This window comes from Haliotis cracherodii, unplaced genomic scaffold, assembly GCF_022045235.1.
Source record: "Haliotis cracherodii isolate W230 unplaced genomic scaffold, xgHalCrac1.p SCAF_1, whole genome shotgun sequence".
In the NCBI taxonomy this organism is placed as follows: domain Eukaryota; kingdom Metazoa; phylum Mollusca; class Gastropoda; order Lepetellida; family Haliotidae; genus Haliotis; species Haliotis cracherodii.
Window position 1 is genome coordinate 31,318,215 of NW_027266264.1, and position 13,747 is coordinate 31,331,961.

The 13,747-nt window shown below is 43.2% G+C and overlaps 1 protein-coding gene across 1 annotated transcript; it reads left to right on the top strand.

The window, feature by feature from the left end:
* Positions 1-6,373: 6,373 nt before the first annotated feature.
* LOC139455290 (uncharacterized) lies at positions 6,374-10,777 on the top strand. The gene is made up of 3 exons (XM_071236845.1): positions 6,374-6,377; positions 9,993-10,182; positions 10,444-10,777. Exons 1-3 carry the CDS (start codon positions 6,374-6,376, stop codon positions 10,775-10,777), a joined length of 528 nt encoding a protein of 175 aa, XP_071092946.1.
* Positions 10,778-13,747: the final 2,970 nt, after the last annotated feature.

The window sequence follows — 13,747 nt, forward strand, 5'->3', positions numbered from 1 at the left end:
GAACCAGCCCTGTGCCCCTCTTTCCTTGAACCAGCCATGTTCATCTCTTTTCATGAACCAGCCCTGTGCCTCTCTTTCCATGAACCAGCCCTGTGCCTCTCTTTCCATGAACCATGTCTTTCGATGAATCCGCCCTGTGCCTTTCTGTCCCTGAATCAGCGCTGTGTGCATATTCCTTTGACACAGTCTCCATACCTCTCTTGCAGTGGCGCTGTCTCTGTGCTCTTCTTTCACTTGCCCAGTCCACGTGTGCCTCTCTTTCTCCGATCCAGTGTCTGTGTCCCTCTTTCCCCAACCCAATTTCTGTGTCCAGTCTGTTCCCATTCAAATCTGCCCGTTTCTTTCAGGCGCCTGAACACGCCCTCATCCGCCCATGTCACATTCTCTGCACACTTCTATTTTAAATATTTTCAATTTCAGTGATTATTACTTCCAACATAAAGTCAATACTAAGTTTAATTTTGCCAAACTGCTGAAGAATTAGTTAAAATGGCAATCTGAAGGAAATCGATACATTCTGACGCCGACTAAGATGTGGATTCCTTTGTGAATCTTCGCATGTCTGTTTTTTTGGCTGTATTTTTGACAAAACTGTCTGCATTTCAAAAGAAACATGAATTTAGATAAAAACGTATTGAGGCTCTTATGACCCTAGGGATCCTCGGAAGAGGAATATTGAGTTCGAAAGTGTTATTCGCGCAATGTTATTTTCTTTAAAATAAAAAAACAGTGCATGATATTGCTCGTCGTTCTTTACCACACCCATGTGGAATTATCATTCTATTCTGTCGGCGTGATACCCGTGCTCTTGTCACTCTGGACCTTCCATCACTTTAAACTTGCATACAGTAAATATAGCTGAAGTAAAATCCACACGGCGAACAAAGTAACATTTTGACGGTATGGAATCACTGAACGCCAGATCTGAATGACACCATCCATTAAGTTACAGAACGGATTACACCAGAAAAGAATTAAACACTAGCGCATGTTGAGAGAAAATTTCATAATTTTCAATATACCAACCAGAATGAGCACACTAGATGCATATACGAGCCTACGGATAATAACCTATGTTGTGTAGTCCGATATATTCAACAATGCTGTTGTTTTGATAATATGACAGTCAAATTACATTTTTGACAAGTATTCTTCATTTAGATAGTTTTTTTTATGTTCACTACTTTGATTTGACTACAGTAAACTACGGTTATAACGAACTAACTAGGGATCACTAAGTTTTGTTCGACATAGCCGTAGTTCGTTATAAGCATATATACAGCAAATGGACTAAAAATAAGTTCGTTATATCTGTCAGTTCGTTATAAGCATGTTCGTTATAAACGTAGATAACTGTAATTCTTTTATCTTGATTATCCATAACGTTGAAAGGAGTGACACCGAAAGTCTACAGCCTTGAAATCTTCTTTGACGGATTACCCTAAAGGCATTAGACGAATCAAACATTTAACAAGCGTTTTACGTTTGAGTAATTGCTTTTTAGATACCTTTTTGCACATAATTAATGACAGAGATGCAGTCGAATTGATCCATATGCGTTCTTGGGAGTGTGGTAATCATGTCTCGTCTCGAGTACGGATATATTTAGGGTATGGAAAAGCGGTGGGGTTCCAATGTGTTTATACTCTCCGAACAGTAGGGAATAAAGAAATATAAATGTTATAATCTCTTGTCAGAAGTAAGATCAGCTTTGAAAATTGACTGTCGGACATCCCACCACACCCCATCTTCCCGAGGCAAGTGAGTTAACTAACTATGAAAGTCCAGTTTCCACCCTTGCCGAACTAGGCTGGTATTATGGAGTTACATTTTGGCTGGACTAACGAGTCTATGCATAGTCCAATCAAACTCGCGCACTGAAATCGAAATCCGGTTCGTAAAGTGTCATGCAGATTTCAGGCGACTGCAGGATTTGCAAAGCATTTGCACCGCTAACTCGTTGTCAACAGATATTTTCTAAATCTTTTCATGCTTTAAATCAAGGTGCTCACGTGATTTGATGCACTTCGCGATGTAAGACTCGTTATGTCACAATATAGAGCTTGATTATCAATCAGATCGTCTTGACTGGGCGCCACCGTTTTGTTTGAAGCAAATGCAAGTGATACGAGAGGTTGAATCTGATTGGTCAATAGGAGAGGCATAGAAAGGACATTACTCGTAATAGCCACTGGTGGCGCTACGATCGAGCCCAGGAATTCCAGCCTAGTTCGGCAAGGGTGGAAACTGGACTTTTAAAGTCAGTTAACTCTCTTGCCTCGGGAAGATGATCACACCCAGAACACTGTATTTGGACCATGCAATTGAAGATCCGGGGTAGAATGGGTCTTCAGCAACCCATGCTTGCTATAAAAGGCGACTATGCTTGTCGTAAAAAGGGACTAACGGGATCGGGTGGTCACATTTGCTGACTTTGTTGATGCATGTCATCAATCCCAATTGATACCTATTCTACCCCGGATCTTCACTGGTCTATTATTCCTGGAGGACAGAATCGGTTTTGTCATATGCTGTAGTGGGCAGTAATGGGATTATGTCTAATTGGAGAAACGATACACCATTAAAACCAACTACAGCACAACACTTTAACAAAACAAATGAAATTCGCCCCGTGGGCTACAACCGGTCCGAAGAAATGTAGGCTGGTGGTGAGTGGCGACTTAATGAATCGGTGGCCAGACTGTGTGGCTTGAATTGGGTTTTATATCTATAAGAAGATTACACGTTTTATTCAATGTTTTATTCAAGCGAGAAGTGAAAGAAAGTACAGAGGATTAGTTCATCATGCTCAGCCATGTGCTTAACTGTTATCAGATCTCATGAATAGTCCCCAGGGGCGGTCGGGTAGCCTAGTGGTTAAAGCGTTCTCTCGTCACGTCGAAGACCCCGGTTCGATTCCCGACATGGGTACAATGTGTGAAGCCCATTTCTGGTGTCTCCCGCCGTGATATTGCTGGAATATTGCTAAAAGCGGCGTAAAACCATACTCACTCACTCATAAATAAATAAATAAATAAATAGTCCCCCTTTCTAAAACATGGACAAAATGTTTTAAATAATTTCATGAATTATCTATGGGACTGTGCTAAACAGCAACAAGAAAACATCACATGCATCCAGATAGAAGTCCTTGAAGTAAGTGAGTGAGTATGGTGTTACACCGCTTTAAGCAATATTCTAGCAATATCACGGCGGGGGACACCAGAAATTGGCTTCACACATTTGAACCCATGTCGGGAATCGAACCCCGGTCTTCGGCGTGACGAACGAACGCTTTAACAACTAGACTACCCGACCGCCCCTCCTTGAAATAGGAGTATTCGTTTTGACAGTAATAAATATTTGCGTCTGATCCTGTTCCTGTTTTTTTTTTTTTTTTTTTTCACATGCCTTTGTTTGTCTGTATTGGCATGACATTAAACGATTTGATTGGGAGTTAGCTAATGAAATTGTTTCGTTAGTTACATATCACTTTTCAATGACACGACTTCTTGTTGTCGCTATCACTGAACTTTATGATGAACCGATTTGACGAAACACGTATATCGCCAGCGGTGTTCGAATCCTGCACCGTGTGCTGAATGCGTCAGATTTCGCGTCAGTTGGTGGATTTTACGAGCCCTTCAAACAATTTAATCCACCGTAATTGCTTTGTAAAAAAGTCTGTCGGCGCTCAGTCTTGTCAGTTCAGTTTGAAAGTGTTTTTCTTTAACGTGAAATGTATTGTATACATGGCGTGTATTTATGCAAGACATCAAGTGTATTTGCTAAAACGGGTTGAATTCGATAGTTTATATAACAAATTTCGATTCAGACCTTTCTTAGATCGCGTGCAGCGAAGGACCCGGCAATACCACACAATCGTATGTCACCACTTGCACATTCGGCTTGTCCCGGAATAAGTCGAGTCGGTCACGAATGACCACACAATATCCGGCTTGCATAGTCACGTGACTCAGCGAATAGCATATAGTCGACTTTTGCACTCGGGACAATATTTATGGGTAATTTCTGTCTTATATAATATGGGTTTTTTTCAGTGTAAAACATTGATTCCTCTCACCAAGCCTTTCTTGTAACATGTAGTAATCGAAATACTTTTTGTGGATGATATCTTTACTCTAGTTTCATGAGTTTCTTTGAGATGACTTATTATTGTCGATGACGTGTTTCTCGGCAAGTGTCACACTGACCTCTGCTCCTTCGTGTGAATAAGAACTGCCGTGCGTTGTGTTTTGATTGGGTTGGTTCAGGGAAATTATCATACGAAGGACAAAGTCTCTCCATTTTAGCCATAACACTGGTAACAGTTTGTTTTCAGGGCAGTATCATTTGCAGAAGCCCTCAGCGTCAGACACCTAACGGGATCGGGTGGTCAGGCTCGCTGACATGGTTGATGCATCTCATCGATCCCAATTGCGTGGATCGATGCTCATGATGTCAATCACTGGATTGTCTGGTTCAGACTCTATTATTTGCAGACCGCCGTCATATAGATGGAATAATGCTGAGTGCGGCGTTAAACAACAAACAAACAAATCAGTCTGTTGATGGTATACTCCTGGAATCTACAAATGAAAATGCCCCCCAAATAGCGTTATCCTTATAATACACTGCTCTCAGTATTAAATCACAAGTAAATATACCCCAGGCTATGTCCAACATCAGGATCTGGAACGCAGACCGTTTGCAAGATATGCTGTGTCAGTTCTGATGCTCCATCGCCCCTTTGTGATAACCATCAAGGCGTTTATTTTATACTTGTGTAGGTGTTCAGGTGTTTCCATGTGGCCTCCCTATCAATATGTGTCAGGCGTCCCCATGTGGCCGCCCTATTAATATCAACCAGGCGTCCCCATGTGTCCTCCCTATCAATGTGTGTCAGGTGTTCCAATGTAGCCTCCCTATCAAAATGTGTCAGGTGTTCCCATGTAGCCTCCCTATCAAAATGTGTCAGGCGTCCCCATGTGGCCTCCCTATCAATATGTGTCAGGTGTTCCAATGTAGCCTCCCTATCAAAATGTGTCAGGTGTTCCCATGTAGCCGCCCTATCAAAATGTGTCAGGCGTCCCCATGTGGCCGCCCTATAAATATCTACCAGGCGTCCCCGTGTAGCTTCCCTATCAATATCTACCAGGCGTTCTCATGTTGCCTCCCTATCAAAATGTGTCAGGTGTTCCCATGTGGCCTCCCTATCAATATGTGTCAGGTGTTCCCATGTGGCCTCCCTATCAATATGTGTCAGGCGTTCTCATGTGGCCTCCCTGTTAATATCTACCAGGCGTTCCCATGTGGCCTCCCTATCAATATGCGTCAGGCGTTCCCATGTGGCCTCCCTATCAATATGTGTCAGGCGTCCCCATGTACCCTCCCTATCAATATGTGTCAGGTGTTCCCATGTAGCCTCCCTATCAAAATGTGTCCGGCGTCCCCATGTGGCCTCCCTATCAAAATGTGTCAGGCGTCCCCATGTAGCCTCCCTATCAAAATGTGTCAGGCGTCCCCATGTAGCCTCCCTATCAATATGTGTCAGGCGTCCCTATGTAGCCTCCCTATCAAAATGTTTCAGGCGTCCCCATGTGGCCACCCTATAGATATCTACCAGTCGTCCCCGTGTAGCCTCCCTATCACTATCTACCAGGCGTTCCCGTGTGGCCTCCCTATCAATATCAACCAGGCGTTCTCATGTGGCCTCCCTATCAATATCAACCAGGCGTTCTCATGTGGCCTCCCTATCAATATCAACCAGGCGTTCTCATGTGGCCTCCCTATCAATATGGGTCAGGCGTCGCCATGTGGCCTCCCTATCCATATGTGTCAGGTGTTCCCATGTAGCCTCCCTATCAAAATGTGTCAGGTGTTCTCATGTGGCCTCCCTATCAATATGGGTCAGGCGTCGCCATGTGGCCTCCCTATCCATATGTGTCAGGTGTTCCCATGTAGCCTCCCTATCAAAATGTGTCAGGTGTTCCCATGTGGCCTCCCTATCAAAATGTGTCAGGTGTTCCCATGTGGCCTCCCTATCAAAATGTGTCAGGTGTTCCCATGTAGCCTCCCTATCAAAATGTGTCAGGTGTTCCCATGTGGCCTCCCTATCAAAATGTGTCAGGTGTTCCCATGTAGCCTCCCTATCCATATGTGTCAGGTGTTCCCATGTGGCCTCCCTATCAATATGTGTCAGGCGTCCCCATGTGGCCTCCCTATCAAAATGTGTCAGGCGTCCCCATGTGGCCTCCCTATCAAAATGTGTCAGGCGTCCCCATGTAGCCTCCCTATCAATATGTGTCAGGTGTTCCCATGTGGCCCCCCTATCAATATGTGTCAGGCGTTCTCATGTGGCCTCCCTATCAATATGGGTCAGGCGTCGCCATGTGGCCTTCCTATCAATATGTGTCAGGTGTTCCCATGTAGCCTCCCTATCAAAATGTGTCAGGTGTTCCCATGTGGCCTCCCTATCAAAATGTGTCAGGTGTTCCCATGTGGCCTCCCTATCAAAATGTGTCAGGTGTTCCCATGTAGCCTCCCTATCAAAATGTGTCAGGTGTTCCCATGTGGCCTCCCTACCAAAATGTGTCAGGTGTTCCCATGTGGCCTCCCTATCAAAATGTGTCAGGTGTTCCCATGTAGCCTCCCTATCAATATGTGTCAGGTGTTCCCATGTAGCCTCCCTATCAAAATGTGTCCGGTGTTCCCATGTGGCCTCCCTATCCATATGTGTCAGGTGTTCCCATGTGGCATCCCTATCAAAATGTGTCAGGTGTTCCCATGTGGCCTCCCTATCAAAATGTGTCAGGTGTTCCCATGTGGCCTCCCTATCAAAATGTGTCAGGTGTTCCCATGTGGCCTCCCTATCAAAATGTGTCAGGTGTTCCCATGTGGCCTCCCTATCAAAATGTGTCAGGTGTTCCCATGTGGCCTCCCTATCAAAATGTGTCAGGTGTTCCCATGTAGCCTCCCTATCAAAATGTGTCAGGTGTTCCCATGTAGCCTCCCTATCCATATGTGTCAGGTGTTCCCATGTGGCCTCCCTATCAAAATGTGTCAGGCGTCCCCATGTGGTGTCCCTATCAATATGTGTCAGGTGTTCTCATGTAGCCTCCCTATCAAAATGTGTCAGGCGTCCCCATGTGGCCTCCCTATCAATATGTGTCAGGCGTCCCCATGTGGCCTCCCTATCAATATGTGTCAGGCGTCGCCATGTGGCCTCCCTATCAATATGTGTCAGGCGTCCCCATGTGGCCTCCCTATTCATATGTGTCAGGTGTTCCCATGTAGCCTCCCTATCAATATGTGTCAGGCGTCCCCATGTAGCTGCCCTATCAATATGTGTCAGGCGTCGCCATGTGGCCTCCCTATCAAAATGTGTCAGGCGTCCCCATGTGGCCTCCCTATCAAAATGTGTCAGGCGTCGCCATGTGGCCTCCCTATCAATATGTGTCAGGCGTCCCCATGTAGCCGCCCTATCAATATGTGTCAGGCGTCCCCATGTGGCCGCCCTATAAATATCTATTAGTCGTCCCCGTGTAGCTTCCCTATCAATATCTACCAGGCGTTCTCATGTGGCCTCCCTATCAATATGTGTCAGGCGTCCCCATGTACCCTCCCTATCAATATGTGTCAGGTGGTCCCATGTAGCCGCCCTATCAAAATGTGTCAGGCGTCCCCATGTGGCCTCCCTATCAATATCTACCAGTCGTCCCCGTGTAGCCTCCCTATCAATATCTACCAGGCGTTCCCATGTGGCCTCCCTATCAATATCAACCAGGCGTTCTAATGTGGCCTCCCTATCAATATCTGCCAGGCGTTCTCATGTGGCCTCCCTATCAATATCTACCAGGCGTTCCCATGTGGCCTCCCTATCAATATCTACCAGGCGTTCTAATGTGGCCTCCCTATCAATATCTACCAGGCGTTCCCATGTGGCCTCCCTATCAATATCTACCAGGCGTTCCCATGTGGCCTCCCTATCAATATCAACCAGGCGTTCTCATGTGGCCTCCCTATCAATATCAACCAGGCGTTCCCATGTGGCCTCCCTATCAATATCAACCAGACGTTCCCATGTGGTCTCCCTATCAATATCAACCAGGTGTTCCCATGTGGCCTCCCTATCAATATCAACCAGGTGTTCTCATGTGGCCTCCCTATCAATATCAACCAGGCGTTCCCATGTGGCCTCCCTATCAACATCTACCAGGCGTCCCCATGTGGCCTCCCTATCAATATCAACCAGGCGTTCTCATGTGGCCTCCCTATCAATATGTGTCAGGTGTTCCCATGTAGCCTCCCTATCAATATCTACCAGTCGTCCCCGTGTAGCCTCCCTATGAACCTCTACCAGGCGTCCCCATGTGGCCTCCCTATCAATATGTGTCAGGTGTTCCCATGTAGCCTCCCTATCAATATCTGCCAAACGTTCCCATGTGGCCTCCCTAGCAATATCTGCCAAACGCTCCTATGTGGCCTCCCTATCAATATCTACCATGCGTTCCCATGTGGCCTCCCTATCAATATCTGCCATGCGTTCCCATGTGGCCTCCCTATCAATATCTACCAGGCGTTCCTATGTGGCCTCCATGTCAATCATATCTACTTTGCCCTTCTAAAACTACTAGCATATTAGTCATATGCATATTATGGTGTACATTCACACGTGTCATTTCACAAAATCCTAAGCATTTGCAAGAAAAGGTACTGAAGAATGTTTTGAACTTATTGCTATACGTGCAGGTTTATTCCACGATTGATGAGAATACAAGAGGTGTGTTTATTACACTTGTAAATACTGACCGATGCTAAGATTTTATTTGTTTAACTATTTATTTGTATGTTTCATACCTTAAAGCGACACGCAGAGACTGTACTTCCAAAACCGGATAGACAAAAAGGTTTCAACTTCTTTTTTTCATCAGTGACGCGTTTCGGTACTGATTCTTGCAACTACTATTCCTGTCTGTATTTAATATATATATAAGCCCCTATTTCCGATTATATGTCAAAGCATTTTGTCAGTTCCAGTGTTTATTGGAAACATCCGGTAAACTTCAGCCCTGCCACGCTTGTGACACTAATTGGTGCGGGAGTAAAATCTTTAGGTAAGTCAGGCCCATGCAAATGTCAGATTCCTAATGGTGACACTTTCAGAGCCCATCTTTGACTGTTTTCCTCTCGTGTAGTATAACCACATTGGGGGATCAACCTACCGAACAAGTTTTCTCGAATAGAGAACTACGGATGTAACGAACAAATTTCAACAGCCCCTTGTTTTAACCATGTTTTACTGCTTGGATGTTTGCTGGCTGCCTTATGTGCCAAAAGATCTACAGCCCAGTATCCCCACACTTGGTTAGCACAACAAAGGGATGTCAGCTACTTCTAATGGAACAGTCCCAAAGACTAATTAATCCATCTGTGTAAAGGATGAACCAAGTAAAGATAAGCTGGATTAACATTTGGAAAGATTGACTGAAACTGAGTAAAAGATTATATTAATTAACTTAAGATTGGTTTGTTTAAACATATTATATTTCTAAAGAAACCTGAATTGGTGAAGAAGCAGGTTTGCTTATTTTAACACTGTTCCGGGATATACAGAATTGGTTTAAAACCGAGTAAAGGTTGACGCATGAATGTACCTAAAGTATTTAAATAAACCAATTTCAACCTAAAGCCAAGAAATACAATAGCGAAAACCAAACTAACTCTATTTCTGAGAGATGGACAGCTACTCGAACGTATATAAACAGAGCAGCCGAAGATAAAATGAAATCATATCAATATACGCACATAGAAATCATATCAATGCAAATAGAGAAATTATGTGAATACCAAACTCACAATAGATTATTATATGTACCCTACTCACACACATAAGTCCCAAAGAGGGACAGGTCAGCCGAAATTGCTTAAGCAGAAGGCGACCTCTTAAACACTTAATGCAACAACAACAACATGACTGCACATCAACATAGCCGGTCTCCAGAATGTTAAGTATATTTTTCCACAGAGAGGATGCGCACAAGTTTTATTTAATGGCTATCGCCACACCAAGAATGAAGAGAGACAGACTTGTATTCATTGGAAGTGTGTGAAAACCACCTGTAAAGGGAAAGTGACCACAGTTGGTAATATCCTTAGGAATTCTACAGAACACAACCATCCCGGAGAAGACATTCAGCGTGTCCGCTTTGTCAGCATCTTGAGGAAGACAACAAGAGAGGAAACAACACAGATGTACACACTGTACAACGGAGAACTAGCCAACTACAACCCAGAAGAAACTTTCCATTCATGAGCAGCGCCCTCTACCACAATAGAAAGCAGAGCTGCTGGACTGCCTCTGCTTCTACAAGCAGTTATTCAAGACACCTGGATCGAAGCGATGGATGACACTCCCAACGTTACAAGAGTTGTTGAATTCAATGACAATGTGGTTGTCAACTGGGTTGACGACGGAGCACGATTTCCGCTGCCATTGTGGAACCATCACCATCCGAGAAGAAACAACAATCTGGAAGGATTCCACAGCAGACTGAACCGTGGACTACCTCATCGACATCCCCAAATCTACCTTTTCATTGAAGTCCCCAAGAAGGTAGAACATGCAGATCTGGCCAAGATTTCGCAGATCCTCTTGGGTGCTGCCCTCAGGAGTAGGAAACGAGTCTACCGAGAGGTAGAGAATCGCCTGTGCCGCTTAAAAGAACATTTAGCCCAGGAATTAAAAAACACCCATCCAATACTTGGATGCTTTTAGTCATCATTTGAAACTTGGCTAGTGACTTATTGTGTTTATCATCTGACTAATCATTTCGAAATTAATTTGATTATTGTGATTATGATCTCACTCATTTGTAAAATATAATGTATATAAATATTCTTGGGGTTATTCCAATAACATGACAAAGGTAACAGGCATTCAACTGTGAACAATTTTGTTTAAGCTGTAGGTGTTTTGGTATGTAGGCGTTTCGTCAAAACTGTTGGTGTATTGACTATCGTATCGATAAAAGAATGGGTATTATAGTCTGATAAATTGACATAAAATCTGAATAGGACATAAATTCACAAAAGTTTCGTTGATTTTCACTCTATATTGTCTGGGATAACAAGACATCTAAACATGGCGGCACGACAAAATCGGAGGAGCATCGCACACCTGATATACTTGTAAGTGAAGTGGAGTGGTGTGTACGGACTCACCCCGAGTGCTCTCCATAAACGCAAAACATATTGAAGCCATTTTTTTTTAAAACTTACTGGCAAAAGAAAGTATACACCAGGGCCCACTTGCACAAAGCGATCTTAACTCCCATACTTTAACATAGGCTTACAATAGTCGTAGCGCTAAGATCGCTTTGTGCAAGTGGGCCCTGAAGTATTTATTTGACGAAAACAATTCCAAACGACATGAAAAAAAAATAGGCTGAAAAATGTCGCCGAGAAACTGAAAACTCTAAGTCCATAACACAACCCGTATCAAATACATCAACATCCAATAACCATTTCTCGTTTGTTCCATTTTACCACCATTAAACATGATAGACACGCACTGGAAGCGATTAAGAATTCATTCGGAAATATATCCTGTTTGGTTTAACTCTATGTCTAACAGTATTTCAGTTACATCATTGTCGTGTCGAAGCGATGCAGGTCTTGAACTTTTGCCGCTTTGGTGAAACACACGAGAACCAAGAAATATTATCGGGCGAATCTGGCGATCATGTTTCTAGTTCGTCAAAAGGTCTCATTGCGGCGCCACACACGACAGACCCGCATGTCATGATGACATAGGTAAATATATGTACAACAACCGAGTTTGGCTTAATGCCATGGGGAGTTTCTTGTCCTTTTCAGCGTACAATAGTTTGGTGAACAAAACCAAATCAGCAATATAAGCAATAAGCGGAGTTTCGTGAACTAAAGAATGTGCTATATGTATCTTGCATACATCGCATACCTCCTTAAGACATCCACACTGCTCCCAGAATTATATCATCGTGAACAATGTGGGGAATGTGTGATTCTGTTGACTGCAGGACAGGTCAACAATGTCCCTGGTCATATTTCATTATAAGAGACGTTTTATTAACAACCCCATCGCCCCCTCACATTTTCCCTCACTGAACGGCGACGTACGTCATGTGTCGAGGATTAAAGACCTACGTCAACAAACTATATATCGCTTCGTGTAAATGACAGACAGAGCCATACATTGAGACTGAATTCTTTACACAAAATATCACAAAGTCGAAGTATTTTTCAATCACTACAATTGACCATTATATGACGAATGTCTGCGATGTAAACCAGTGAAAAAGCTGTTCTACAGTTCCTAGTGTGTATATCTACCGATAAAGCTTGCTCACAAGATGACTCCAAATAACATTATGACAGTTATAGCTGTGATTGATCGTCTCTCATCCCAGTGTAAAACAAGCGAATGACTTCTCCTAAAATATTCATTTTGCCAAATGATACTCGTTTGTGGTGAAATGCACCTATTACATCGATGAAAGATTCTACATGGGCAGACTCCATTGCTGAAGTGAGTGAGTGAGTTGGGTTTAACGCCGCTTTTAACAGTATTCCAGTCATATCACGGCGTGTCAGCTTATTGTGGGAGGAAAGCCCGAAGTGATGCAGGTCTAAGACGTTTACCACTTCGGTGAAACCCACGAGCACGGGTATGGTGCTGACAAACCTAGAAACATAACCGGGATTCGAACCCACAACCATAGGTTTCTGGCGTGCCCAAGGGACGCAACTATGCACAGCGAATCGCGGCGCCTTAGACGACTGGGCCACCCGTGCCCCCTCCATTGCTGAAAGAAACTATTTAAGATGTGTATAGATAAGACACCAATTTTTCTGCTTTCGGGTCAGTATGATAATCTTTATAATTTCTTTCACTTCTCCATCGGGAAACGGGATTTCATCTGTCATGCTGATGTTCGTAAATGATTGATTGATTGATTGATAATAAGTACAGTTTTGTTCATTTTTATTAAAAGGTATGGCGATTTCAATACTTTAATCTTGTCTCAAATTGTATTAATATTCGGGATAAATACGAGATAAATTATAAACATAAATAAAATGAAAAAAATGTAACAGAGTCAAATACATTTCACAATTCAAATACTAGAATTCTAATGTAGATGTGTAATAATATTAGAAATTTCCAGATTATGATGTGGATATTTTGTAGTTTTTGGCAAGAAACAATTATTTTAATATTCAACAACTGTTTGGAAACATTCTTGTAGATACGTTGTCATGGTTTTACCCCATTACATTGACATTAGACGCGTCATATGAAAACATGCGTCATACGCTAACTTGTCTCCCAGACCCAAGAGAATAAATACAAAAATGAACAGAACTCAAGTCTAGATTGCCTCAGCTCCAGACAGAAAGATAAGCATTGTTCTTAGCTCCATTCGTATTATACTACATATTTTGATGTTATATATTTTTGAATAAGATACCTTTGTTTATTGCCTATTGCTTATTGTAAAATATATTTAGAGGAACCAACATGGCGCTCTCCTTCAGCCAAAAAATAAACTAACCCTTATTCTAGAATAATCTGTACACAGCGTGTCAACTGGATAAGTTCCAAACCAACGACCCCGCAGTTTTTTGTGAAGGCTAGTGTCACAATGCCCCAGCATTACACTCACTTGTGGTAATATCGGTGACCTCCCATCAGGTCGAACTGGGG

Bases quoted from the DNA above. Each gene is read 5' to 3' on its own strand.
- LOC139455290 (XM_071236845.1), top strand. The intron at 10,183-10,443 runs CGGAGAAGACAT...TGTTGAATTCAA, and splicing joins TCTACAGAACACAACCATCC to TGACAATGTGGTTGTCAACT.